The following is a 25626-nucleotide window of genomic DNA, read 5'->3' on the forward strand; positions in this document are numbered from 1 at the left end:
AAATGGAATCATACAGTATGTAACCTTTTTGGATTGGCTTTTTTCACCGGAGTCATTCAGGTTGTTCTGTCAGTAGTTCATTCCTTTTTATTGCTGAATAGTATTCCATGGTACGGGTGTACTGTGGATTTCTTTTAACCATTTACCCACTGAAGGAGATCTGTATTGTTCCCAGTTTGGGGCTGTTGTGAATAAAGCTGCTATAAACATTCACATACAAATCTTCATGTGAACATTAGTCGTCATTTCTCTGGAATAAATGCCAAAGGGTGTGAGTTTGTGTCATATGATAGTTACCTGTTTAGCTTTTGCAGAAACTTCCGAACTCTTTCCCCAACTGTCTGTACCATTTTACATTCCCACCAGCAATACATGAGTGATGAGGTCCCTCTGCATTCTGGCCTGCATTTGGTGTTGCAGTTTTTATAGTTGCCATTTCTCTTTGCTGACAGTCCCCATCTAGTCACTCATTATGTACATCTTGGTTGGTTGGTTGGTTGGTTAACCTTGAACCTATTTATAATAGCTGTTCTAAAGTCCTGTGTCACCTGTTAGTCTGTTTTCCTGGACATTTTGCTCCTGGGTATGGATCACATTTTCCTGCGTTTTCCTTGTCTAATCATTTTTTATTGTGTGCTGGACACTGTGAATGCCTGCATCGTTGAGTCTGAAATTTGCTGTCTTCTTTTAAAGGGTATTGAGCTTTATTCTCACAGGCATTCGATTTGCTGGCAGAGTAACTTTCTCTTATTGAGGCTTGTTTCTAGGATTTGTAAGGGTGGTTCTAAAGCAGCCCTCATTAAAGGGCTCAAGCCTTCAGGCTTAGTCCTTCTGGGGTCTCAGCTGACGGCCCAAGGTGTTCAGTGAGGCCTCTTCACTCTAGCTTATTGAAGCCCCAGGGTCTCTCAGTAGTGGGAAAGCTCCAGAATCCCCACTCAGCCACAGCCCCTCCCCCCAGTGGCTGTTCTCTTAGACTTTTGGAGTTTCTCCCTGCACCTGTGCCAAGGGGGCCCCTTACACACATTTCTTGAGCTCCCTCTTCTCTGATGCAAATAGCACCCACCTCAGACGTCCTGAACTCCAATTTCTCCTTCCTCTGCCCCACAAGCCCACTGCTTTCTGTTTGGGACCCACACTTTCCTCTGTCTTAGAAAGTATCCCCAGCAAGAGATCTGGGGTAAATGTAGGGTTGAGCACCTTTGTTTCCCTTCTCTCGAGAACAACAGTCCTTTATAGCAGCTAGTCCAATACCTGGAAAGTTATTCCATGTATTTTGTCATTTTAGAATTGTCTGACAGGAGGGTAAATCCAATACCTGCTACTCTGTTAAGATTGAATCTGGATATTAGCCTTCCTCTGTCTTGTTTTTAAAATTTAAATTTAAATTGCTATAGACAATTGTACCTCCATTTCCTACTATGTCCAATACATTAAAATGACCATCTTGTCCTCTGTATAGCTCTGAGTTTGCCATCTGTAGAGTATAAAACAAGGACACATACAGGCCCTGGAATAAAAATTGGAAGAGAAAATACAGTTTGAAATAAAAGGCTATTGAATAGGAAAACTGTCTTGTGAGAGTAATCAGGGCAGAAATTAGACTTTAAAAGAATTTAGGGACTATCTTTCAACTATAATCATTTGGAGTTCTTTGTGTTAAAAAAGAAAATTTTTCAGAGAGGATATTGAGAATGATTTTTTAAACATTAAAGAGGTAAAACGGATTTTTCACAAATATTGTAGACTTTTTAAAAAATTTGAATAGTAAAAAGCAGTTTTAAAAAATACTCATTCTGCTTTTTAAATTTCGCTTTTACACAAATAACGTATGTGCCTAGTAGAAAAACACAGGGAAAGGAAAAAAAAAAAGAATACTTTGTTACTTATCATTTTTATAAATGGCAGTGGTGCAAGAGCCCCCTTTTTCCAGATGTTGCAGAATTGCAAAGGGGCAGGACGAGTAGGAGGAAGGGCCCTTGGACGTGGGGCAGCTCTGCTGCCGGCTGACGGGCAGCCCGGCTGCTCCTCGTGCTGCCGCTCCTGCGCTCTGGAGCGTGTGCTTCCCAGCACTGCTCTGGCGAGCAGACCTGGCCAGGACCACTCCAAACCTGCAGCCAAATCCTTCAGGCAGCCCAGGGAAGCACACTGTGCATCGGAGAGTCATAATTTTTTTTCTTTTGGAAGCTGACATCCCTTTTAGAACAACGCGCTCCATTCGCCCTCCTGAAGCGCCGCTCCCGTTGTGTAGCCCTCCTGCTCTAGGCCTCTGAACAGGCTCCAACCCGTCCCTGCTGGTCGAGCACTGCCCGGGGCAGGGCGCCACAGCCAAGGGCAAGCGTCCCTTTGGGACTCTCAAGTCCTAGACTTGAAATGTAAGAAGCTGCAGGGCCACAGCTGTGTAGTTCTTACTGCTTTGGTTTTGCCCCCCGTTCTTCCCTCTGTTGAGATGCGTCCTGCCTGGAGCCGTCTCTGATGCTCCTCGCTGAGAAGGCTGCTCCCGGTTGCCTGCAGTCTTCCTGTGTCTCTGGGACCACAGCACCTCACGCACCTGTGCACCAGGCCTGCCCTGTGCTGACCCTGGTTGTGTCCCTCTCGCCCTGTTCAGCTGCCAGCTGTTCGAGACCAGTGCTGTTATTCATCCTCCTAGTCTTTGCTGTGCCACACAGTAGCTGGCACAGCGTGGGTGTGCGGACATATTTATTCTCGGCATTAATTCCTAATCACGGTACGAAGTCATTCTTTTTAATGTGTCCTAAACATGTCTCGTCCAAATGTCAGACACTGTCCCCGCTCCTGGCACTTGTAAATTTGTGAACAAACTCATTTCGGCCCTGTCCACAAGCGCTGTGGTTTTGGGGGCGTGCACCATACCCTTTCTTAGCCGTCGCTGTCCTGGGGCACAGGCGGGCGCCTTCAGGGGGAATGGTGGCACGCGTCCCTGCAATGCTGGCTGTGACGGGCAGCGCCTTCTCCCCACAGAGAGATGTTCTTCACCACCATGGAGAGCCACCTGCTGCGCTGCAAAGTGCTGGAGATCATCTTCCTGCACAGCTGCGAGACGCCCACCCGCCTGCCCTTGTCTCTGGCCCAGACCCTCTATTTTCTGAACAATTCCACGTCACTGCTCAAGTGTCAGGTACGTGTTTCCCTGCCTCGAACCTTTCCCCTAATGCTTGAGGGTAATGTAAACGTACAAAACTACATGCAAACTACAAAACCTGTCGCCGAGGAGGCCATTGATTACTGAGTGCTCTCACTGTCTCCGCAGTCAGATAAAAGCCAGTGGCAGACGTGGGACGAGCTGGTTGAGCACCTGCAGTTTCTGTTATCCAGTTATCAGCATGTTTTAAGAGGTAAGGAGCATCTGTTCACAAAGATGGTGCGGGAGTCTGCTGGTGGACATTACTATGCATGAACGGTGCACAGGGGATTCCAACTTGTCAGCTCACGAAAAGCTTGTTCCTTGGTTGTACCGATAAGGAACAAGCAGTGGCACAGCTAGAAACAAGAAGTCCCACATTTCCGTTATGGCAGATGACACACTGGTCCTCACGGCGGTAGGCTGTGTAGATAAGCACGAGTCACCATAACTGGGAAGTGTTCAGTGACAACCTGATGAGTCCTGCCTGGCATCTTATCCGGGCCATCACTGCAGTGTCTTTGGTGGGTCGATTGCTGCTGACGACACTGCCAACACCTGTCAGGATGACGCCAACACAGAGCAGACCAGTGGCAAGGGGGACGTGCACATCTTACAGGTGTGCGACGCCCTACAGTCTGTCAGCACGGCTCTGCCGAGACCACAGCGAAGCCAGTGGGCAATAGGGGCTGGAAGAGCGAGGCTGATTCACACTCGGGAGAGGAATACCGACCAGGGTAGTGGTGCGACAGCCGCTCCAAGTGAGGAGGATTTATTGGTCCAGGATTAATGAGGCTCTTGGGAAGCTGATGCAATTGTTAATTACAAAAGGAGAAACTAACTTTAGAGGGAAGAAAACTGGCATTCCTCTTGAGTGACGCCCTGAGAAGGGCACCTCATCGCTTCTGTAGTGTTTTTACCAGAAATCCATGACCTAAATCTAATCACAGGAAGATCAGACAAACTCATCTGGAGGGACCTTTCACAGATAACTGGCCTGTACTCTTCGAAAGTACCAATTTCTTAAAAACAAAGGAGGACAGAGGAACTGTTCCCCATTAAAAAAAGACAAAAACAAAAGCACACGAATACTAAATGAAAAACATGACCCTATATGGGATCCCGAATGGGAAAAAAACTACAAAGTACATTATTGGGATAACTGGTGAAATTTACATCGATTAGATAATAAAATTGTATTACTATTAAATTTCCTATTTTTGATAATTGTCCTGGCTTATGAAAGTAAATGTTATTGATCTTAGGAAACCCACACGGAAGTACTGAGGGATAGCGGGCCACAGTGTCTGCAACTTCTTCTCAAACAAAGGGAGAAAGTACGGACACAGCATTTACCTGGCGTGATCACGCTGGGATGGATTTTAGCTCCGTAATGGCACTTGGGAAGGTCACACAGCCCTTACACCCTCTCAGGCCTACAACTGGGGGAGCTGCTGTGGGGAACTTTCAAAAAAACACTGGATTTAAGACAGAATGTCACGGCTTAAATTCCAACCTCAGCACTTAGCTCTGCGTTGGGCAGCTAACTCTATGTCCCTAGACCTTAGTTTCTTCCTTCTGTTGAAGGGGGATGGTCATATTTACCCTGCCAAGGCTGGCTGCAAAGGGCGTGAGAAAAAAGTAGTCAGCGCTCATTCAATGCGAGTGAATCTCAGCGGGCCTGTCTGCCGAGCCAGGAGCAGGCCATGAGGGTCTTCCCCTTTCAGGTTCTTATAACTAAAACTGAACAGAGTGCATCGTCAAGGCCACAATTATGTGGTTGTACTGTTTGTGCATTTTTAGCACGCTCACAGAACGGTACATACACGTCTTAGGACAAAGCCCCAAAGGCAAATTCCTCGTGTCCTTAGCTTCACTGAGGCTTATGTAATTGTTCCTTTTGGATCTCTAGCACAAAGTTGAATATTAAAGCAGCTTGTTTTTAAAGTTCACCTTTAACACTTCTTGCTCATTTCTGTTTTGCTTCCCAAGGAATACACCTGGGTCATGGGCAGTAGTGACCTAACACGGACATGGGGTCTGGTTTTGTTACAGAATATTCTTATGCTTCGAACAAGGGTGAGGAAGGCCTCAGACCAGTACATTGAACACATGGGCTGTGTTCCAACACTGTTTTATCCTTGGCATCCTCTCCAGTCGCTTTGGAGACCAAGAGTTAAAAGGAGAAAAAAATATTTAGAACCAGCAGTTTGAAAAGTGTCCTACAGAGAACACAGCGGAATGGTACCCTGAAATGGTCAGTGGGCATGTCACTGTGAGGGCTCCTTAGTCATCTGCCTTTTCAAGTGGTCTGAGGACGCGGTTTGGGGCATTCTGAGGTCAGCCTGAGTTGTCCAGCTCCATGGGTGGGAGAAGAAGGGAAGAGGTTGGGGAGAAGGGAAGAGAGGGAGAGAGGAAGGAAGACTACGTAAATTCACATACACTGGCTTATAGCATCCGATGCCCTTGTGAATGTGAGTGCCATCTCCTTTTACGGATGGGAAAACAAAGGTTGAAAAAAAAGTAAATGCAGAGCTAGGATTCAAACTTATGTCTGTTGCCAAAGTCTGTGTGCAATTAAAACACACTAGAAGGAATTACTTTTCTAGGAAATCACTGGTTGAGATCAGAAGGTGAGATTCTAAGGAATTTCCATTTTCCAAACTCTCTATACGTGGTTAAATTACTTTTGTACAGACTCTTGACCTCGGGGAGAAGTCGATCCTGAGCCTCCACCTTTCCCCAGAGGGCAGAGCAGCCCCACCGAGACGCTGAGCTCACGTCCTCTGGCTAACAGCCACCTGCACACTGTTTCATGGCCGTGAGGCTCAAGTTGGAGCCTCAGCAAAATTACATGTTTGCCATGTGCCATGAGTTTTCCTGATGCTTGTGAATAGCTACAGCCTCACACTTTCAAACTATGAATTCTAGGAATTTAAACATACACTTTTTAAAGGAACAAACGGCATGCCTTACCTGAACCCCACCGTGCATACAGCTCCGACGGGGGAGCCCACAGAAGTCCTACACTAGTTTATTCCGAGGAGTCACACACAGCCTTCCTGCAAAGAGCCCTGTCCACAAAGAGGAGAAAAGCAGGCGCTCGCAAGATCAGCTCACTTTGTACATTTATCCAGGCAACAAATATTTACCGAATGCCTTCCCTGGGCCTGGCTCATTGAGGAAACGTCAGTGAGACCAACGTGGCCCCTGCCCTCACAGCGCTTCTCGTCTAGTGGAGATTAACCCTAAACAAATAATCCACAAGTCACATAATCACTGTTAAAATAAACGCTGTGAAGGACAGTACAAGTGCACAGAATAGGAGGCCCTACTCCTCGACTGCTGGAGGGACCGGGAAGGGTCTGAAAAAGTGGCACTTCAGCTGAGATATGAAGTACTGGGGTTAGCCAGGCAAATAGGGAGGGCAGCGTTTTCCAGAAAGAAAAGAACAGCAGGTCCAAGGGCCTCGAGGCAGGAAGTTGCTCAGCAAGTCCAAGGAGCACAGAACAAGCCAGTAGGATCGGGACGTACTGAGCAAGAGAACAGATGGGGACGAGATGGAAGAGTGCCAAGGCTGGGACGCGAGGCCTCTGGGCCGGGTTAAGGAATTTCAACTTGATTCCAAGAGTGAAGAGAAACCATCCAAGTGGTTTAGAGTCAGGCTGCTCTCTCTGATATGTGGTGAATGGTTTGAGGGGGGACCAGAGAGGTCGGGGAAGGGGAATGGCGCCATGGGGGTGGGTTGTGCAGTGGGGACAGCGCACTGTCAAGGTCAGTCTGAGGACATGGGTGATGGAGGCCGAAGGATGACGCCCAGGGTTCTGCCATAACTGAGATGCAGATAAATGGAGGAAAAGGTCTGCAGGGAAGATAAAGGGCTCGGTGTGACTTAGGGTGGAGATTCCTACAGTGACGATGATGATGATACAGTGCTAACAGCTAACCGTGGTATTGATCCAGGAACTACAGCCAAAATATCTTGAGCCAGGCATTGTGCTAAACCCTTTTGATCAATCACCTCAGTTACCACAACCACCTCTGCTGTAACAATTCTTGTCCCTACTGAAGCATCAAGTTCAAGGCCTTGCCTGCCAGCTGGACCAGGTATCTCAAGTTCACTGGCCAAGACTTCCTCCCCCTTGGACAGTGCTTTGATGGGCACTGCCGACATTTGTTTCTTTGAATTTCCTGTATTCTTTTATTTTTTTAAGGAGGGTGCAGCTCAAAGTGGCCCATGCAGGGATGGAACCGGCAACCTTGGTGTTAGTAGCAACGTGCTCTGACCAACTGAGCTAACCAGCCGCCCTCCTGTGTTTTTTTAACAAACTGCAAGTTCTTCTTGCCCCTGCCCCGTCTTCCCTACCCCACTATTCAGCCAATTCCGTTTTTTCAAAATCATTTTTCTATCTTTCAGAGTAGCACATGCCTTGTTTAAGAAAATCAAATTCTACTAAAAGGCTTTTGTCCCTGTGACCATTCTCCACTGGTGGCAGTGAAATAGAACCCCTTCCCAGAAACTCCGGATCGCCTCCCCTCTGATCTGGGGCCTAGCCTCCCCTCCCCTCACTTGCTGTTCTCCCTGCCTGACTGCTTCTCCCCAAACCTTTGCATGGCTGCCCTTCTAATCCTGCCCGACTCAGCCACAAGGCCCCTCCTGATGGATAACATTGGGGAGATGAGGCTGCTTCCCTCATCTCCCCAATGTTACTGTTATCACAGCATCTAACTTTTTTGATTGCACTCACCAAATCTATAATGGTTTTGTTGCCTTGTTTCCTGTCCGGCTTCCTGTGATGAGAATGTCAGTTCATGAGGGCTGGGCCCGTCTCTGATTCCACTGTATGCCAAGTCTAGTCAGTGCCAGGTACATAGTAGGTGCTCACTGTAAAAGTTTGTTGATTGAATGTTGAAAGGGCCCTGTAATGGCATCTCAAGGCAGCTTTGCTTCCTGTTTCCAGACTTTTTGGACACTGTAGTGTATTTATTGTACTTTTTTTCAGATTAGCGTTAGATCGATTGCTATGAATTTTGAGGGAGTTTACCTGAAAAGATATCTAAAGGTTGAGGAAAAACACATTGAGCATATTATTTGAAAATGTAACCAAATACACTGCTTAAAAATAAGTTTATTCTGTTTCGCAAATTTTGGACACTGTATAGTTCAGTCGTAATGACCCACTGACGAAGCGCCATTAAATGAGGACACTGAGAAATGGTCTCTGTGCAGTCCCTTGGGAGCCATCCCATCCTCTTTCCACTTATTTCTTGTATGTGACCTCATGCTCCTTGGCCTCAACTCCACACACTTCCAGACCCTTACGAGGGCTGGTCTCTAGATTTGGAATGACAGACCCTTATAACTTTTTACTTCCCCCCAATATTTACAGTTTGGACCTACAGAAAAGTTGAACGAGGAGTACAATGAACAGCCATATGCCCTTTGTGTTGACTTCCCAGCTGTTAACATTGTGCCCCATTTGGTCTATCTCTGATCCGTCTGGATACTTTTCTTACCACCCCCCTTTATTTTCTGAACCAGCTGAGAGCACACTGTGCTATCCCAGTCTTTCATGCTTAAATACTTCAGCCTGAGAACAAGGGTCTTCTACTACATACCATTGTTCATTATCACACTCAAAACATTTTCCTTGATCATCTCATACGGCCCAATATCCTTTCTACCTGGCTGGTTTTGTTTTGAACCAGGATTCAGTCAATTATCATGCATTGTACTTGGTTGTTAACTCTTTGGTCTCCTTTGATCTAACACAGCTCCCAGCCTTTACTTCTCATTCATAACACAGACATTTTTGAAGAGTCCAGGCCAGTTATGTCACAAAATGTCCATAATTAGGGTTGTCTAATTATTTCCTTGTGATCAGGTTCATGTTAAATCCTATCAGCAAGGCCACCGAGTAGGTGAAGATGTACCCTCCTTCCACAGTGTATGATGTCCCATTATTGGTGATGTTAAGTTTGACCACTTGACTAAGGTCGTGTCTATCAGATTTCTCCATTGTGCTTTGTTATTATACTATGTTTACCCAAAAATAAGCCCTAGCATGATTTTACAGGATGACATCCCCTGAACATAAGCCCTAATGCATCTTTTGGAGCAAAAATTAATGTAAGACCCGGTCTTATTTTCGGGGAAACACACTAAGTAATCCGGAGGGGAGAACTTTTGAGACTGAGTATCTTGTTCAAGGAGTATCTTGTTTCACTCAATGGTTTTAACCTCTAGTAAGAGTTCTTACCTGAATTGATCATTGTAGACTGAAAAGGGGTTACTTTCTACTTATACATTCCTTCTACATTTAACGGGCCTTCTTCTGGAAAAAAGGACCTTTCCCTTCTTCCTCCTTTTTTCAACTATGAACTTGAGACTTTTTAAAATTCAGTGTGTTATAATTCATTTTTGTCATTTTTATGATCACAATGTCCAAAATGTAGCCAACAGGAGCCCCTTTCAAACTGGATTCTTTGTCCTTTTGACACGTCCCCATCCGTTTTTAAGCATTCCCTTACTTCCCTGTAAAGACGTCCTTGGTTCACCTTGTAATTTCCTTGCAATGGTCCTAGAATCAGCCTTTACTCCAAAACAGATTCTGCTTTCTTAGCGGGGAGTGGGGAACAGTATTAGAAACCCAGGTCTGGGGGCTAAGTATGCTGGTTGCTACTGGAATGTCTGCTTCTAGGCCCCTTCTGACAACAGAGCTAATAACATCTAATTAAAAACAAAATACAAGTTCATACTGATGTCTCAGTTTCCACTCCCACAGGATTCTCCCTCTCTTCCTAGTCCATAACTGAATCTCTCCCATAATGAGATCCCTTGTTCTGAACAACAAATATATTTACTCATTTGGACTCTCTGACAATATATACAAAATGGTTCCTTATAAACAGAATTATTACTCCAAAACCAACGAACTTAGTAAGTAAAAGTTCAATATTTCTTTGTAATTCTTTCACACTTAGGAAATCTCCCTGAAGATATTCAAAATTCACCTGAATATTTTTCAAGTAGTTATATTAATTTTAAATAGTTTCATTGTTTAATATAGATTCACTATTTAACTCAACAAAGGGAAAAAACAAATGGAATATGATTTTTTTTTTTTAACATGAAGAATTTGAGGACCAGAGAGAACCAAGAACAAAAGGACCTTTTGGAAATGGAGTTACCACAGGCCTCGCGTGGCCTTTCACTTGTATCCCAGTAACTAGTCAACAAGCCTTTGCCCAGACCCTACCTCCTAAAGCAGGGCTTCATCGTAAGTCCTAAAGGAATAACGCCGTTCAGGGCAGCCCCACTGACCCTCTCCCTCTTGCAGAGCACTTACGGAGCTCGGTGATCGATCGCAAAGACTTGATCATCAAAAGGATTAAGCCCAAGCCGCAGCAAGGCGACGACATCACCGTCGTGGATGTGGAGAAGCAGATCGAGGCCTTCCGCAGCCGCCTGGTCCAGATGCTGGGGGAGCCGCTCGTCCCCCAGCTCCAAGACAAAGTACACTTGCTGAAGCTCCTGCTCTTCTATGCCGCGGGCTTGAACCCCGACGCAGAGCCGCCCCCCGGAGAACTGGAGCAGCCCCTGAGGTCCTTCTACGCACTGAACACCAAGAATGCCTCCTGAACTAGCTGCAACTCCCTGGAAGTCCTACAAGCATAAAAAGGAGTTAGAGCTCGTCGAGGACCAAACCTAGCTTCTGTATCTGTAGGTTCCCACTTTCTCTTTAGTAAACGTCTTTCTTTTTATAATCCTATCCTAGCCCATTCTCAAACATGGCTTAAGGACACAAGGTGTATAGATTTTTTAAATAAATTATTTATACTTTTTTTGAAACAGGTACTACTGTATGCGCTTATGTTTAACATTTCCATTCAAGATGTGAAAAAAGAATCCCCCTGCGGAACAAATTCTAGACGTCAATGTTGTTACTCAAGGTATTGATGACCTGTTTCAAAAGAGAAAGATGTATTCATTTCTCCCTAATGGAACATAAACATCAATATTAGACCTGTTAATATTGCCTATGAACTTGGACTTTGTGGCCAGTGTATTAAGATTTAATGTAATGGGGGTGGGGTGGGGGGCGGGTTAGCAACAAAAGGATGAGTACGTTACAAAAAATATGATGTTAAAAGGAGATAATAAAAAGGCAATGGTTTCTCAAAATATCAAGTTTCCCATGCTTAGGCTCCGTGACTGAGTAGCAGAATGGAGTAACTACTCTTAACAGGACAAAGAAAACAGCCACCCACATTTGAGAAAGTGGTATGGATTTTTATTGTCAAAATAAGTAAGAGATACCAGCATCACAGAAGACAAATAAATTAATTGTTCTGATCCTTGGAGGCTGCAGGCCTCCCTATGGAAAGGCCAGCTCCACTATGCAGACACGATCCTGTCCAAAGCACAAACAGGGGACTTGAGACTATTCGTGACAATGACTGAGCACGTCCACAGGGAGGAGAGGACAGGTGCGTCCCCCGGTGCCTTTCCTCCGGAAGCGATGTGTGTATACAGGTGTGAGGCTCATTTGGGGGCAAAGATTGCATATAGAAGTTTTCTCCTCCTCCCACCTCTCAGGCCCGAACAAGGAAATCAGATCGAGAAACACAGGCTTCACTCACACGAACCTCAAGACGATCACTAGCATCGTTCCCACCTTCTGTGTAAAAGAGCTTAACATCCATTTGTGGAGATCAAACCAGCAGGCTGAATTTTCTGCCTTAGAAAGTTTTCAACCAAACTGGAGTTAAATAAACCTCACTTTAAAAGTGCAACAGAGGATACCAGGGCTTGTTTGCTCTGACCCGTGACTGCTCCCGCAGCAGGCCTGGAGGCAGTGCCAGGAGGCAAGGAAGCGGCTCCCTGCCAAGTCTGGCTTTGAACCGTGCCCAGATGGCAAACAGGTCGCAGGTCCCCATAACTGACAAGGCTGGCGCGCAAGCACAGCCCTGTTGAGAGGGCCAAGGATGGCCAGGCCAGTGAGCACCTCTGTCTGCGACCTGTGCATGCTCACGCTGACGTGGTCAAGGAATCAAGTGGCCTCGGCTGGGAACAACACAAACACTAGTTACCTAGTAAGCAGTGATCACAGACCTGGTCTAGGCTAAATGACACCGAAATAGTATTGAGGCCCCTAGGTCACTGCTGCGATTATTGAGTCTAACTTTGAACTAAAGCAATACACAATGGCTTCTTCCACAAGGACAAGTTTTGCACTAATGTTTCTCAAAAACCAATTATGTCTCCATCTCTAGCCTCGGATTAAGAGGTTTTGAAAAAAACAAAACAACAAAAAGAAAACCAAAACCTTTCCTATGTCAGAGCCAAGGTGAAAGGGAAGCGGGTGCAAGACAGCCACTGATCCAGAGTCCCTGGAAGAGAAAGCTCTAGAAGCCGGTGGGTGTGAGCACATTCAAGTCACGGGGTTTGAGATTATGGGTCCGTGGCGGTTGTTTCTTCCCTTCAATCACTGGGAGGTCCATCTTGGGTGGCTGGAAGGTTGATGGACCTTCGGCCATTCGGGTGGCCTGTGCACGGATCAGTTCCATTGGAGAAGGCTTCTGGGCTCCTTTGTAGGCCTGGGTGGCAAAGCCTCCTACAGAAGCAAACCAGAGCAAACGATTTCAAAATCAGTAGGCAGCTCCCGAGACACACGGTCAGACGCCTGCCACACCGTGTTCTCTTCTGAAGGAGCTGCCTTACCTGAATCAGACTTCTGCAGGGTCCTTGGTCCAAAGAGGCTCCACCTATCTGCCGAGTTTCTGTCTTTATCTCCGCTTCCAGAATCCATGGTGCTAAAATGAGGGCCAGGTAAGGCTGTGGACGAGCCAGAAGAGAACCAGCCTCTGGCAGAGAAACAATAAAACAAATCCTAATATAGCCTCTTCCTACACCTCTGGAAGTGTCTCACGCCGAAAGATGAGAAACTGTCACCTCCCCCTTCTTGCTCTGCAACCACAGGCTAAGTCCCAATTTCATACGCAGCACTAGCCTTCTGTCAGCACACTGCGCGGAAGGGGCACAGCGAGGGCTCACCTGGGCTTCTGCTTAGGGGAAGAGTGGGGGCTGCTGCTCGGCGTGGACTGGGCTGAGGCCGACAGCTTCTCCTCTCTCGTTATCTCTCCAGTCTGTAGTTTCAGTGTCTGTTCAGATGGGTAAGAGAGACTTTTTAAAACTCCAAGGCCATGCACAACAGCTAGGTTTGGGTATCAACAACCTGCTTCACACCAACTTTGGGCAAAAGGAAAACATTAACAGGTGGAATAATTTTGGACTAGAGAACAGATATTCCTTTGATTCTGCCATACTAGATAGAATTCCATCTTTCAAAAAAAAGTATTCATTCTACAACATTCCTCAAACATCTCTATACTAAAACACCACACTAGAGATTTTAATTTTCCTGTATTTGCTCGTCCAGGAAGTGGAAGAGCCAGAACTCAAGCTGCAGCCCTTCTGGGTCTTTTAAGTCGGGCCTGGAACTCTTCCCTCACTGCGTCTCCTGCCACTGCCAATCTCTCGAAGCCAAGACACCAGCTACCAGCATCTTCTGCGGAGCCTGCCCATTCGCTCCCTTTTCTGGCCCGTAACCCGTCACCTTGGGTTCCCTCCGCAATGTAAACCCACCTCTAATGTACAGACTAGCAGGCTGCTGGGGGAGAGACAAATCTACCTCCCAGTTCTCGATCGAGGCTCCCCCGCTGCCTCCATGCTCCATGTCTAGTCTGCCAACGCTCAGCTCAAGCCACGCTCCAAACAAATGACCATGACTGAATTTTCTCAAACACTCAACATGTCAATTTGTGTAAGCCGGCATTTCTGCCATCTACCTGTGCTACTCGTGTGGCCAAGACGCAGGACCGGGGCCAAAGTTAGTTCTACCATTATACAGGGTGAACTGCTCGACCGGAATTCTGACTGACACCTAGCCTGGAAAGTTCTCAGTGTCAGAGAGCGACAGTGGCCCTCTCTGGGAGCATTTGTCTTGTTTGAGAACTTAAATGCCACCAACCCAACTCTGATGCCCCACAGCAGTGGTTTTTAAACTCAGCTTCCAGCGAAAATCATCTGTGACGCTCATTACGAAACGCAACAGTCCACAAGGTCGTATGTCCCTACCCACAGACCACCAGACCCTCCTTATTCCTCCTTCTAGGTATCGTGTATCGTGATCCTTTGAACCCTTTCAGGAGCCACGTTCTCAGACAACTTTGGAATACAGAAGGGCAAAAACAACAAGAAAAGGCACCAGGAGACTTGAGTTCAGGCGCTATGACTGGTTCAATACATGACCTTGGTCCTCAGTCTTCATTTATGAAACGTGGAAAATAGTTTCTACCTTAAAGGATTAATACAAAGACGAAGTGAATGTGAGTGATTCCTAAATCAAAAAGCACTATTAAGTATAAAGTGGTCGTCCCTGAAATGAAGTCATTTGGAATTATTTTATTCATATAGCTGTCTGGTCACCATTAAACTTAACAAAAATTATTCTTCATTTACTCCAATTTTAGAAGTAAAAGAGCTAAAAACATTCCAATTCTACATTTGCTTTTAATTTTTAAAAAATTAAACGTAGAGCATGACACTCCTTTCCAGCTAAAGTGTCACCTCTGTTGAGATGCCCAATTCTCCTCTCCCCCCTGCCCGTCGATCCCTCTGGTACATGAAGTGATCGATTGGCACCGGCTTTACTGTGCGTGATGTGCTCACGTCATGTGCACAAGTGCAGGGGCGCATCTCACCCTCCTGACCAGACACCCCCACTGCATAGACGGAGAAGCAGAACCTGCAGGCCTGAGCGCTCCAGGGCTTCGAGCCAGGAAGGACCCCCACAGGTGGGGCTGAAGCGGCTCTAAGCCGCTTCCCAGATCTCGTCCATCACTCTGCACAACCCCAACGAGCTGAGCTGGCAACTTCTAAACCACAGCCACGTCTCAGCCTATGACTAACGAGGGCTTTGTGTTTGGAAAGCTCCTGAAGAAACAAGCTTACGTGGAATGCTTCTGCTACTCGAAGGTACTTGGTCTCCTCGGTGGTGAGGCCCCTGTGGGGTGTGTAGCCGGAACCTCTCAGCCCTGCCTGCTGCTCAAAACGTTGAATGCTCTCCTGGGTCTGTCCTGGGAACAGAGCAGATGACGGTCATGCCCACCCCACTCTCATCACAAACATGAACGACGCAAATATCCGCTCTTCTCCCTGGAAGCCAGAGACCACACTGACCATCAAGGAGGAGCGTTCCCCCAGACCATCAGTAATCCTGAACCTGTAACCAGAAGGAAGCCTTCCCTCATACCAAGCTGAAGAACGGTCACTCTGAAGGCACACAGATGACCTCCAGGGACACTCCTTACCTGCCTCTAATTTGTACACTGTGACATTCTCTTTGTATTTGGAAATGCAACATGGAGAAGCCAGCTGACATTTAGAAACAGTCAAAATTCTACAAATACAGTTTCCTAAGAGACTCACCACCTTCATGACCCACCCAAAGACCATCACCAAAGAGAAACAGGCCACATTTGGGTTGGATGGCACCAAGGTACCAATCAGATGCAAACCACAGAGAACATGCCTTGAACTAGCCAAGGTCTCCTGCACCAGTGTTTGTCGCGTGTGCAAATGGCGCTCAGGGTGCCTGGCACAGCAGACAGACACGTCAAGGTCAGGGCAGTCTGACCCACTCATCTCATAATCAAATACTGTGGAATGACTGACAGCTGAATGTTTTGCTTAATCTGTACATACTACACACTACACCTCTATGTGGAGGACTGTGGCAGCTGTGGAGCAAAAGTCTAGATACCAGATGTCCTTTATGACATTCCTGCTAAAGGGACTATTTAATTTCCATCAGAAATAGAAGCACAGGGGGAAAAAAACGTAAACGTATAAAGGTGTTTTCCTCTCTTACCAAGAAGTCACCTGAAAATTTAAAAGGCAGGAAAGGACTTAATGCATTACAGCACACCAACACCAGGATTTTAAATGCAGCTATTTTTAAAATAATATCAGACTACAGCAACATCAAAAGTTCATGGCAGTGTGAACCGAAAACAATGGCATGTCTACCGTATCTGCTATTACACATGCTCAACATGAGTGAAAGTGAAAAAGCCACGCATCTGAGTGACAGTGGTACAGACAGTGGTACCATGGTCCTGGGCCATGGGACGTACTGTATTTGCAATACCGAAGCTGTACCGAGCTAAAAGAACAGTGAGAAAGCTTGCTTTCTAACACTGTCAGAACACATTCTCAAGCTTGCAAAATACAAGCAGTAGTCGCTGACTCAAATGGTGCATTTACATGTGAATAAGAGAAAGTCCAAGAAGAGTTTGGACTTCTGGTTCTTGGGTGAATGCTCCAGGAATTGCCCCTGACAAACATGCCCTCCCAGAGCAGATAAACAAGGGCTTCTAACTTTAAAACTGAGCCACCAAGAAGCTCTGTGTGCCTGTTGTGGGCAGAGGCTGCTGCTGACACGAGGAGCTGCGTATCTAATAACCGTTAACTTCCCACAGCAACCAGAGGGGACTTTCAGAGAAAAGGTTTTAAAAAAAAAAAGCTCTTTTTTATCCGATCTCATTTGGACCACAAATTACACAAATCTGTAAGACTAAAGGCGCTTCAGGCACAGAACTTTCGAAAGATCCAAGAGGGGGAACAACTCTGAGCCATTTAAATGAAAACATAATAATAATAATACAGGGCCGGTGGGGGATGCCTCGGAGTGTCGCTCCAGCCACTGAGCACAGAGCCATCGAACCCTCCCTCCAGCTGCCAGCCAGGCTCCCCATTTCACGAGGGGGAAGCAGTCTGAGTAACGTGCCCCGGGCCACACTGATGGGTGCCGGGAATAGACCCCATCAGCAGACACCTGGGTGCACCTCAGTCCCCTGAGACGCCCAATGTTTGGCTTCAACACGTGACTGGCAGCCATGCTGCCATCTGCCAGGCATTATCAGGACAGGCTATCAGGCAGGGGTGTTCGCAGAACCCCTAACCTCTTCCCGTCCCTACTCCATTCTGATTCTGAGGGTGCAGGGTGCTTACTTGTGACCAGAGAATTCATGATGACATGGGTAGCTTTAGCCTTCACCACAGGGACCTTGTCCGCACTGCCAATGGCCGATGACAGGGTCATGGCCGGGGAGGAGACACTGGCCTCTCCTTCCTCCACCTGTTCAAGAGAGGCAAGGAGGCACTTGAGCAGAGTGCGGAATCGCACACCCAACCTTACTCCTTTGGGGAAGAAGTCACTGAATTTTTTTTTTTTTTTTTTTAAAGAGGGCACAACTCACAGTAGCTCATATGGGGATGGAACCGGGAAACTTGTTAAGAGCACCGCGACCTAACCAACCGAGCTAACTGGCCACCCCCCACTGAAATACTTTTGATCTGATATGTAAGGAGCTATTTGAAAGGAGGGCTTTGTTGTCTCCACCCTATCAGATATGTTATCATCACAACAACGACATAAAGACATTACACGCACAGCGTGAATGTACAAAAGTGGGGAAAAGCCAGTTGTGAAGCTTTCAGGTCTCCCACCTCCCCAGCCCTGCTTTTCCGACAGACTATATGACGACCTATTCCTAAGCTCTGACCACGTCACAGGCAGGACACTGGCTTTCACTTAACTGGCCACGGCATTTGCTAAGCAGCTCTCGGACACCAACACCCTGTAGGGCCTGCTAAACGGGTTACTAGGCCCAGCCCAGAGTTGATTCAGGAGGCCTGGGTGGGCTCAAGAATTTACGTTTCTAACAAATTCCCAGGTGATGCTGAAGCTGCTGGTCCCCAAGACCACACTTTGAGGACCACGGCTCTAAAGGTTCCAGAATGGTCATTTAAAACGAATCAAAAGTCTATGTAGCTCCTAACCTGTAATGCGAGGGCTGAGAGCTCGCCACCTCCTATCACCCAAACCTCAGGACTAGCGGGACGAGAGAACTGGCTTTATTCTTTGTTCTCTGCTTCTCCAAAGGAATTGAGAGGAAAGATCGGTCAGAAAGGAGGGGGGCAGAAGTATTGAAATGTTGTATCCATGTGACAAAACAGGATTTATACTTGTCAACTGTGACCTCACTCAAGTAAAACTTCAGTCTCTGCTGCCTTACTCGGGCGATGGCAGGCAGGGCAAATGAAAGAACACGTGACGAGTCAGGTTGAGCTGTCCTTTGAGAGCAGTTGTTCCAAACTGCAGCTGTCCCAACTGAGCACACCGCAAATGGGAAACCCACTCTGACGTGTGAAGGAAGCAGCGGCCTTTATGAATGGGACACGTGTGCCACCCTTCGAAGCACTGTCACAAGCCTCACTTCTGCTCTGGTCCCCAAGTCCGCTGCTTTCGCACAGCAGGCAGGCTGCCAGCAGGGTCCTTTTCTCCCAGTATTGCCAATCCTATCCTTATACAAAATGTTTTCTACTCAGCAATGGATTGGGTCAGATTTCGGCAGATAATGGACACAGGGAATTTTCCCCCGAGCCCTAGGGGATACTTTTGTAGAAAGGAGCTTCCTGTTCTGAGAGCTTAAGGGAAGGGGTGTGGGAGGGCCCATTAGAAAGGAAGGATGAAATACAGCTCTACAAGTGAAACTTGGGTTGGGAGCCAGGAGTCACTGTATCAGGCATATTCCCACTGCATGTCAAACCTTTCCATCCTCTTCCATTTAACCCCCCCAACACCGCCATGACAAAAGTATTCTCACCTCTCAGATGGAGACTGTGGCCCAGGGGTGACGCTGTGCGCCCAAGGTTACTGCTAATACACAGAGCACTAGGGGATTCACAGCCAGCTTTAATTGTTCACTGTGTACTCCGTCCTGCCCTGTCCTGTCACATAGCTCCTAGTTCAGGGAAACTGTAGCTGCAGGTTAAACGGCCTCATCTGAACTTGGCAGGCCTAGTTTATTCAGGCAGCTACCACCTTTCTTGCATTCTTGCTGTTTGGAGAGTCAGGGGGGACAGAGACACAGTCCCTGCAGGCAGGAAGCACAAGCTTCAATAACACACCTGCTACGAGCATGTGAGAACCTATGAAGCCAAACTGCACAGAAGAGCAGGTGGAGGCCTAACGAGGGGTGTGGGTGTCTGTGAGTGGGACGGGCCAGAGGAAGGGGGCTGCTCTTACAGAGAACACCCACAGGAAAGGCCTCTGTGGCAGGAGGAAGAGCATGACGAAAAGCACAACGTGTTCAGGAAAGAGCCAACCTTCCCCCAGCCACAAGGAACATTATTTTGGAACCAGCTTTATGCTGGGTCCTCTGCCCAATATTGCTGACAAGTACAAAACTGGCAATGGCTCGTCCCCTCAAGAAGATAACGGAAGGTGAGAAAGTAACACAGGGCTCCTGACAGGGGCCTGCGGTACAGGGAGAGCTCACAGGGAGAAGTGATCATCTTACGGGGCAGATGGAGGAAAAGCCTCCCAGGAGAGAAGTTTGCTAAGACTCAAAGGATACCATTTGTCAGGCAGGTGTGGGGGAGGACAGGATGGGGACTGTAAACATTCCAGGCAATCGAGCAACTGAAGCAAAGACTTCGAGGCATCAAACACCCTATTATGTCAAGAAATCTGAGCTCACTTGCAGGGCTGGGTCAGTGGGGAAGCGACAGACTACAGCTTGCATTTAATGCTGTGGGAAAGGGGGCTGGGGGGCAGCAGGCGGTAGACAGAAGGATCTGGGATAGAAGACATGGTCATTCTAGTTTGAATTAAAAAGAAAAACAAAGACCCCCCAACTCCAGCTGAGGCACAGAAAACACATACAGGGATCCGTGGCAGCCGAGTGTACAGGTGGCAGGAGCCACTGAGCTTCCGGAGCTACGGGGGCACACGAGGGGCTGGGTTTGCCCGACACGGTCGGCAGGGTCAAGTACCTTGGCGAGGTGCTGATACTTGCGCTCTGGGATCACTGGCCTCCAGGGGACGTTGCCCACGTCCGACGGAGGAGGGGTCATGGGCGTAGGGTCCTCCAGGGCGTCATCATAGCTGAAAGCCCGACGGTACATCCCGATGGGCAGGGACATCGTGCCTAGAGGCCCACTGGGCTCAAGAGCTAAGAACAGAGACACCTGTCAGGGTGGGTCAGCAACTGAGCGAACTAACAGAATAGCTTGTTCTGGAACCGCGAATCCATTTAAGGAAAGGTAATCCGACGCACTAATGCCTTCCTGGATGCCTGACACTTGCGTTTTCCTCTTACCCCACTCGCAGCTCTAATCCACTTGTGTGGACTAGGACACCGAAGTTCAACTACAATTTACCTCAACAAGGTCACACAACGTCAAAGTGCAGTAAGGAATCAAAATCCAGTCCTGTCTGATTTGAAAGCAGGTGTTCCTTATGTGACAGACTCTGCCCCCACGGCGACGTCAATGCTCTCAACTCATGCAAGACAGAGGTTGTGAAGTTCTTGCTCCCATCGTGTCTAGAGGTGAAGTGATCTGCTCAAGTTCACACAGAAAGCAGCCAGCTGGGGCTCAACTGCAAACCCTCTGCCTCCCTGACTCACCAAAGAAAACAAGAGCACGATTACAAGGAAGAGTTAAAACGATAGACCGTCCGCACCATCGCTTGTTTTGAGTGTTCTGCATGACTTAAAAAGCAGAGCCAATTACCAGCACAGAAATTGTTGACGGACCCTCCATAAATCACTGTCAGCTGATCCTGCCATTCCTGTCCCTTGGGCCTGACTGGTGGAATGCCCGCCGTGAGGCAAGCACCCTCCTTCAAGGGCACTCTCAGTGCGGCCAGACCAGGAAGCAAAGCTCATGTTGTTTGTTTGCTAATCCTTTCACAGCAGAAGCAAACGTCCAGATCCTGCCTTTGGTGTGACATTTGCCTGTTGCTAAAATTATACAGTCACTCTCCAAAACATCAACTTGTGTGGCAATAAGTCCAAAACCAGCCAAGGAACTTCATTTAAACAGCAAGGGGACCAAGCAGCTACCATTATTACTATTAAAAACATTAACAATTAACATAAAAACAGAAAGGGGATTAAGTGGTTGCCCAGGGCTGGGGGCAGAGATGGGGGGAATGGGGAGTGACTCCTGACAGGTATGAGCTTTTCTTTTCAGGGTGAGGAAGATGTTACGGAATTAGACAGTGGTCATGGTTGCACAACTTTGTGAATATACCAAAAACCACTAAATTATTCCTTTTAAATGGGTGAATTTGGTGGTATGTGCATTATCTCAAACCAAACACACAAGCAAATGATTACCAAGTACCCTTCCTTGCCAGGCACTTACACCCCTCATCTTACCAAGACCTCACTAAGCAGATATTCTTCCCATTTTCCAGCTTAGGAAATGGAGGCATAGATCTTAGGCAACACCCAGCTAGCAAGCCTGGGTGGGGCGTGAACACAGATCTAAGCCAGCGCTCACACTGCATGCAACAAGCCATGCTCCCCACACTACAAAGCATCAACATCACGAGTGCAACCCTGGGATGGGGATGGTTACAGCAAGTTTATGGTCATCACAAGAACAATGAAAGACAAACTGAAACGCAAGCTGATGAAGTTAGAGACTAGAGCGGAATCTATATTGGGAGACATGGGGGGACGCCTTATCACTGCATTTAATTTGGGAGCAATTTCAAAAACATCTTGAAAACTCCTCCCAATAGTCTTCCTAAAAATAAAATCAGCTAATATTTACTAGGAAATATATTCCTGCAAATAGAGATTCTAAAATTTTCTGGATAGTAAATGTATACTTATACTTATTCATCACTAGCTTTTAACTCACATTTTCACATATTTTATGTTTAATCTTCACAGCAGTCCTGAGAGACAAGCAGGTCTCTCTTCACTGGTTATCTAAAATTGAGTGATTCAGATTTGATTAAAAATCACTCTCTTTCCTACTAAAACAGTCCAAGGGGGTATCAATAACTTCCATAACCCAGAAATTATGGCCCTATACAGAACCAGGACTCATTAAATGTTGCTGTGAGCATTTTCATGATTAAGTTTTTGCCCAGGTCCCTACCCCCATCCCCCAAAAAGGGGGTGAGTATAATCATTGTGGCACATAGTATAAGAACTACCCAAGTTATTCTGAATTCTTATTTGATGCCTTAGGAAAGTAACAAATCTGCCACACGCGAGTGGAATGACTGCTCTCCTTCCAGTTAGATTTTGAGTTCCTAACCTGGCTGGGTGGTTAATAACATAATATTTAACTGATGCCAATCCATTAAATCTAAGTACTTCCCTGGTGGCAGAGAGTAACCATCAATATATGGTTCAGAAAAAGTGGTTTCTGTCTAGCTTAAAACATTAAGCCCAAACATGACTTTACCAAAAAGAATTAAGTTTACCAGGCACTTCTGATTGTCTCGAAGCCATTGAAAGACTGGGATCCAGGTGCTTTTTCTATATAGATTTCAGAGCTGAGTCCCTGCCACCTAATAAAAATAACAAAAAGCATTTTCTTACAGTGAACACCAAAGAATAGCTCCAACACTGTTCTTTTGACAGGCACACAAAGTTTTATGGCTTATTTACAAGGTTGAACCACATGTAACAGCCAATGAGTGAGAAACATGCCAAGGGAGATTAAAAAAAAAAAAAGGATAAAGTCCAAGGTGTCACCCCACCTGTGGCTGATCTTAACACCTATGATATGACAAAGATGCTACCCCTGGTGAAAAGACCACCCACCTTACCGGAGTGAAATGATGTGATTAGGCGGACAGGTGGGTATTAATGAGGAACATTGAGCAGCTGCTGCAAATTAGCGGAAGTTGTTCGGAAAGAGTCCATCCATCCAGAGGTTCTAAGAACAACAAACAACCAGCATTGAACGCTACAGCCCGTCAGAGTCTGCTGAACACCTTCCTGTACGTTCATGCATTCCCTTCACAGTCTTGCAAGAGGGATTCTAAGTTTTTTATTTTTATTCTTTTTTTCGTTTTTAAGTAAGTTAGGGATAGGGTCCAAATAACCTGACCCACAGCAAGGGGCAAGTGGGTAAATTCATTCTTTGTTGCTAACACTGACTAATATTGATGAGGGTTTTATACAATACTTATCTTGTGTTTTAACCCTTGCAGCAACCCTGCAAAATAGGCATTATTTATCCCCAATTTAAGGAGAAGGCAGCTAAAAATCAGGAGACAAAAGTGATTTGTCCAGGGTCACAGATCAGGGGGCCAACTGCAAGACATAGTTCACCCCCATTTTACAGGGAAGTTCAAATAAAGCCCTGAGAAAGCCGAGCTACATGCTTTTCAGCTTGCTCCACTGCCCCTCTCAGAGGGCAAACGAGTTTGTTCTTCATTAAAGAGCATCTCAGAAACCAAAGCTCAGCCATCCTCCAGGAGCGGGGAGCATTCGGACCCAGCTACCTCCCCTTCCACCTCCACTTCCCCTCCCCCGCAGAGCTCAAGCATCTCCTACCAGATGGAAAAGGCCAAATCTGACTCAACCCCCTCTCCCACCGCAGGAGGCAGGTAAAGACAAGATTAGGGCCGGGGCCTGACAAAGGCAGCGGGCGAGGCAAGTAGGAGGCTTAAGAGGGGAGGGATTAGGCAAGAAGTGGGGCGGGGTGGGCCGGTCGGATGAAGCAGAGGCGAGGCCCCGTGCCGGGGCTGCGGGGACGACAGGACAGATGTGGCCCACTGGGGGACCCCACAAGGCGGGGATGCGCCAGAAGGGCCAAGAGGCGGAGCCGAGATACGCGCCTGGGAAAGGGGAGGAGGACCGCGGAGGGAGGAGAAAGGGAGGGGAGAGGGGTAAAAAGGGGGGAGGGGGGCGAGAGGGGCGAGAGGGGCGAGGCCTCCTGCCGCAACTACGGTGCAGGGGCCAGCTGCGCGCCCCTCAGGCTGAGCGGAGGACGCAGCACCAGCGGCCAGGCCCCGACCACCTCGTTACCTGTTTCGCCGCCGCGGAGCTGCCTGCAGCCCGAGCTCCGGCACTAAAGAGGCTCCGAGGGCCCACCTATCCCGAGAGGCTGTGGAGCAGTCGGGCCCCGAGCCATGGTGTGAGCGACGCTGTACCCGTAGCGACACCGAAGGCCTCGGGCACCGACAAGGAAGCGCAAGCTGCGGGGTTGACCCGCAGCTTTCGTGATGACGCCTCCCAATACCGCGTTACGTCCCGCGATACTTGGCCCGGAAGGCACTCAGAGCATGATGGGAGTTGTAGTCCATGATCCGAAGGGCCCCACGACTTTATGGACACGTCAACTAGTCAGAGGTGAAATGAGCAGGGATCCTTTTACACGAAGGGCTGGGTCGGGCAGGGTTCATACAAGTAGCAGAACCGAGAAAAGGAGCAAACCTCATCTGCTTCCCCTAAGCAAGGTGGTACGAATGTCATTTCCCATTTACACTATGGAAAGTAATGCTTGAAGAGGTGACAGCTCAAAAGTCACATCCTGAAGGAAGACTTATTTTTTCCCTGTAGCATTACAAATATGATAAAGCAACAAAGTTGAGAAAGTAAAAGAAGTTCTTAAAAAATCTACCAACGTTTCTACCCCTCCTCTCAAGCTTGCCATCAACGTTCATCTCAGGAGAGCTATGGGCTTGGGGGGAATCTCACATTTAGATTTCAGCATTTCACACTTTCCAGGTCTACTGGCAGCGCTGAGAAGCTTTCTTCAGGCAACTTTAAACTTGAGTGACATTACCAGGCCACCACACTTGAGTGCACCATGAATATTTTCTAAATTATATAATTAGCTTATGTATAGCACAATTATATTGCAGTGTGATTCTTTCTGTGGATTAAAAGTATTACTTCGTTAATTACTTTTTGCACTTCCATGGGCATTTCAACTTCTAAAATATTGTACACCATAATTTTCTACCCTCTGTGGAAGTAAAGCTGACACCTTGCCCTCCCCTCCTCCATTAGAAGGGGTGCACGTCATACCTCAGTCAGAAGGGGAGAAAACACTTTGCACCCTTACATAAACCAGAAGACAGGATCACCTTGTTTCATTCTTATCCCCCTAATGAAGGAAAATTGAAGCCTTTCCTGGAAGTTACTGACTCCCTGACCAGAACAGCTTTATCCCTGACTTTTGCGGTACTGATATCTGAAGCTATGGCATTATCAAGGCAGAGCAGCCATGTGAGAAAATTGTTGTAAAGGACAGACTAATTGAAAACGTTTAACCTTCACAATCTTGTGGGGTTTTCCCCTTTAAATGGGTATTGCATTTTTTTATTGGGGAGCTTATTCATCTAAAGCTTGGACTGTCTTAGAAGCCTTCCCCCCAAGTAAACTGGTTTTCTAAATGGTTTGGTTGCATAGCTGAGGGGGATTCAGTCAGCTACAATGGAATCCATGCGGCCCAAGAAGGGCACCTTCCGAGTTGTTTGAGTTCAGGCAATCTTTCTCAGCTCCTGGGGGTGAATCTCTTGTGGCAATGGAGGTCCCCTCCACTCCTTTTCTGTGCTTTTGTTCTGACGCTGGTTTTGGTCCTCAGCCAACTC

The 25626-nt window shown here is 47.2% G+C and overlaps 2 protein-coding genes across 22 annotated transcripts in view; one reads left to right on the forward strand and one right to left on the reverse strand.

The window, feature by feature from the left end:
* Positions 1-11324, forward strand: part of SIMC1 (SUMO interacting motifs containing 1) — a 46225-nt gene extending 34901 nt beyond the window's left edge. For 3 of the 4 annotated variants that reach the window (XM_019716475.2, XM_074313914.1, XM_074313912.1), the window contains 3 exons: positions 2980-3136; positions 3269-3353; positions 10480-11324. In XM_019716475.2, the coding sequence (XP_019572034.2) occupies positions 2980-3136; positions 3269-3353; positions 10480-10781 (544 nt within the window). In that variant the 3' untranslated portion in view covers positions 10782-11324. Of the gene's footprint in view, positions 1-2979; positions 3137-3268; positions 3354-4404; positions 4898-10479 lie in introns of those variants that run through there. The other variant, XM_074313913.1, reaches the window with a different exon arrangement.
* Positions 11325-11411: 87 nt separating this feature from the next.
* Positions 11412-24267, reverse strand: KIAA1191 (KIAA1191 ortholog). 18 transcript variants are annotated; one of them, XM_074313916.1, is made up of 9 exons: positions 24056-24267; positions 22849-22958; positions 22501-22587; positions 20046-20224; positions 17217-17343; positions 15156-15280; positions 13197-13303; positions 12864-12955; positions 11412-12756 (listed from the first exon to the last, which is right to left on the reverse strand). In XM_074313916.1, the coding sequence occupies exons 3-9, from the start codon at positions 22526-22528 to the stop codon at positions 12548-12550; spliced, it is 867 nt and encodes a 288-aa protein (XP_074170017.1). In that variant the 5' UTR covers positions 22529-22587; positions 22849-22958; positions 24056-24267; the 3' UTR covers positions 11412-12547. The 18 variants fall into 18 exon arrangements, with proteins under 18 accessions (XP_074170017.1, XP_074170021.1, XP_019572036.1 ...); XM_074313920.1 differs by having other exon boundaries at positions 22482-22587; positions 22844-22958; XM_019716477.2 differs by having other exon boundaries at positions 12864-13006; positions 24056-24265.
* Positions 24268-25626: the final 1359 nt, after the last annotated feature.

This window comes from Rhinolophus sinicus, linkage group LG10, assembly GCF_036562045.2.
Source record: "Rhinolophus sinicus isolate RSC01 linkage group LG10, ASM3656204v1, whole genome shotgun sequence".
Lineage (NCBI taxonomy): Eukaryota > Metazoa > Chordata > Mammalia > Chiroptera > Rhinolophidae > Rhinolophus > Rhinolophus sinicus.

Excerpts from the sequence above, each read along its gene's own strand:
- KIAA1191 (XM_019716477.2), bottom strand. The coding sequence starts at position 22,528 with ATGGCTTCGAGACAATCAGAAGTGCCTG. Across the intron at positions 20,225-22,500 it reads GAGACAATCAGAAGTGCCTG|CTCTTGAGCCCAGTGGGCCT; the intron begins GTAAACTTAATT and ends CTCTGTTCTTAG. Across the intron at positions 17,344-20,045 it reads AGTATCAGCACCTCGCCAAG|GTGGAGGAAGGAGAGGCCAG; the intron begins GTACTTGACCCT and ends TCTCTTGAACAG.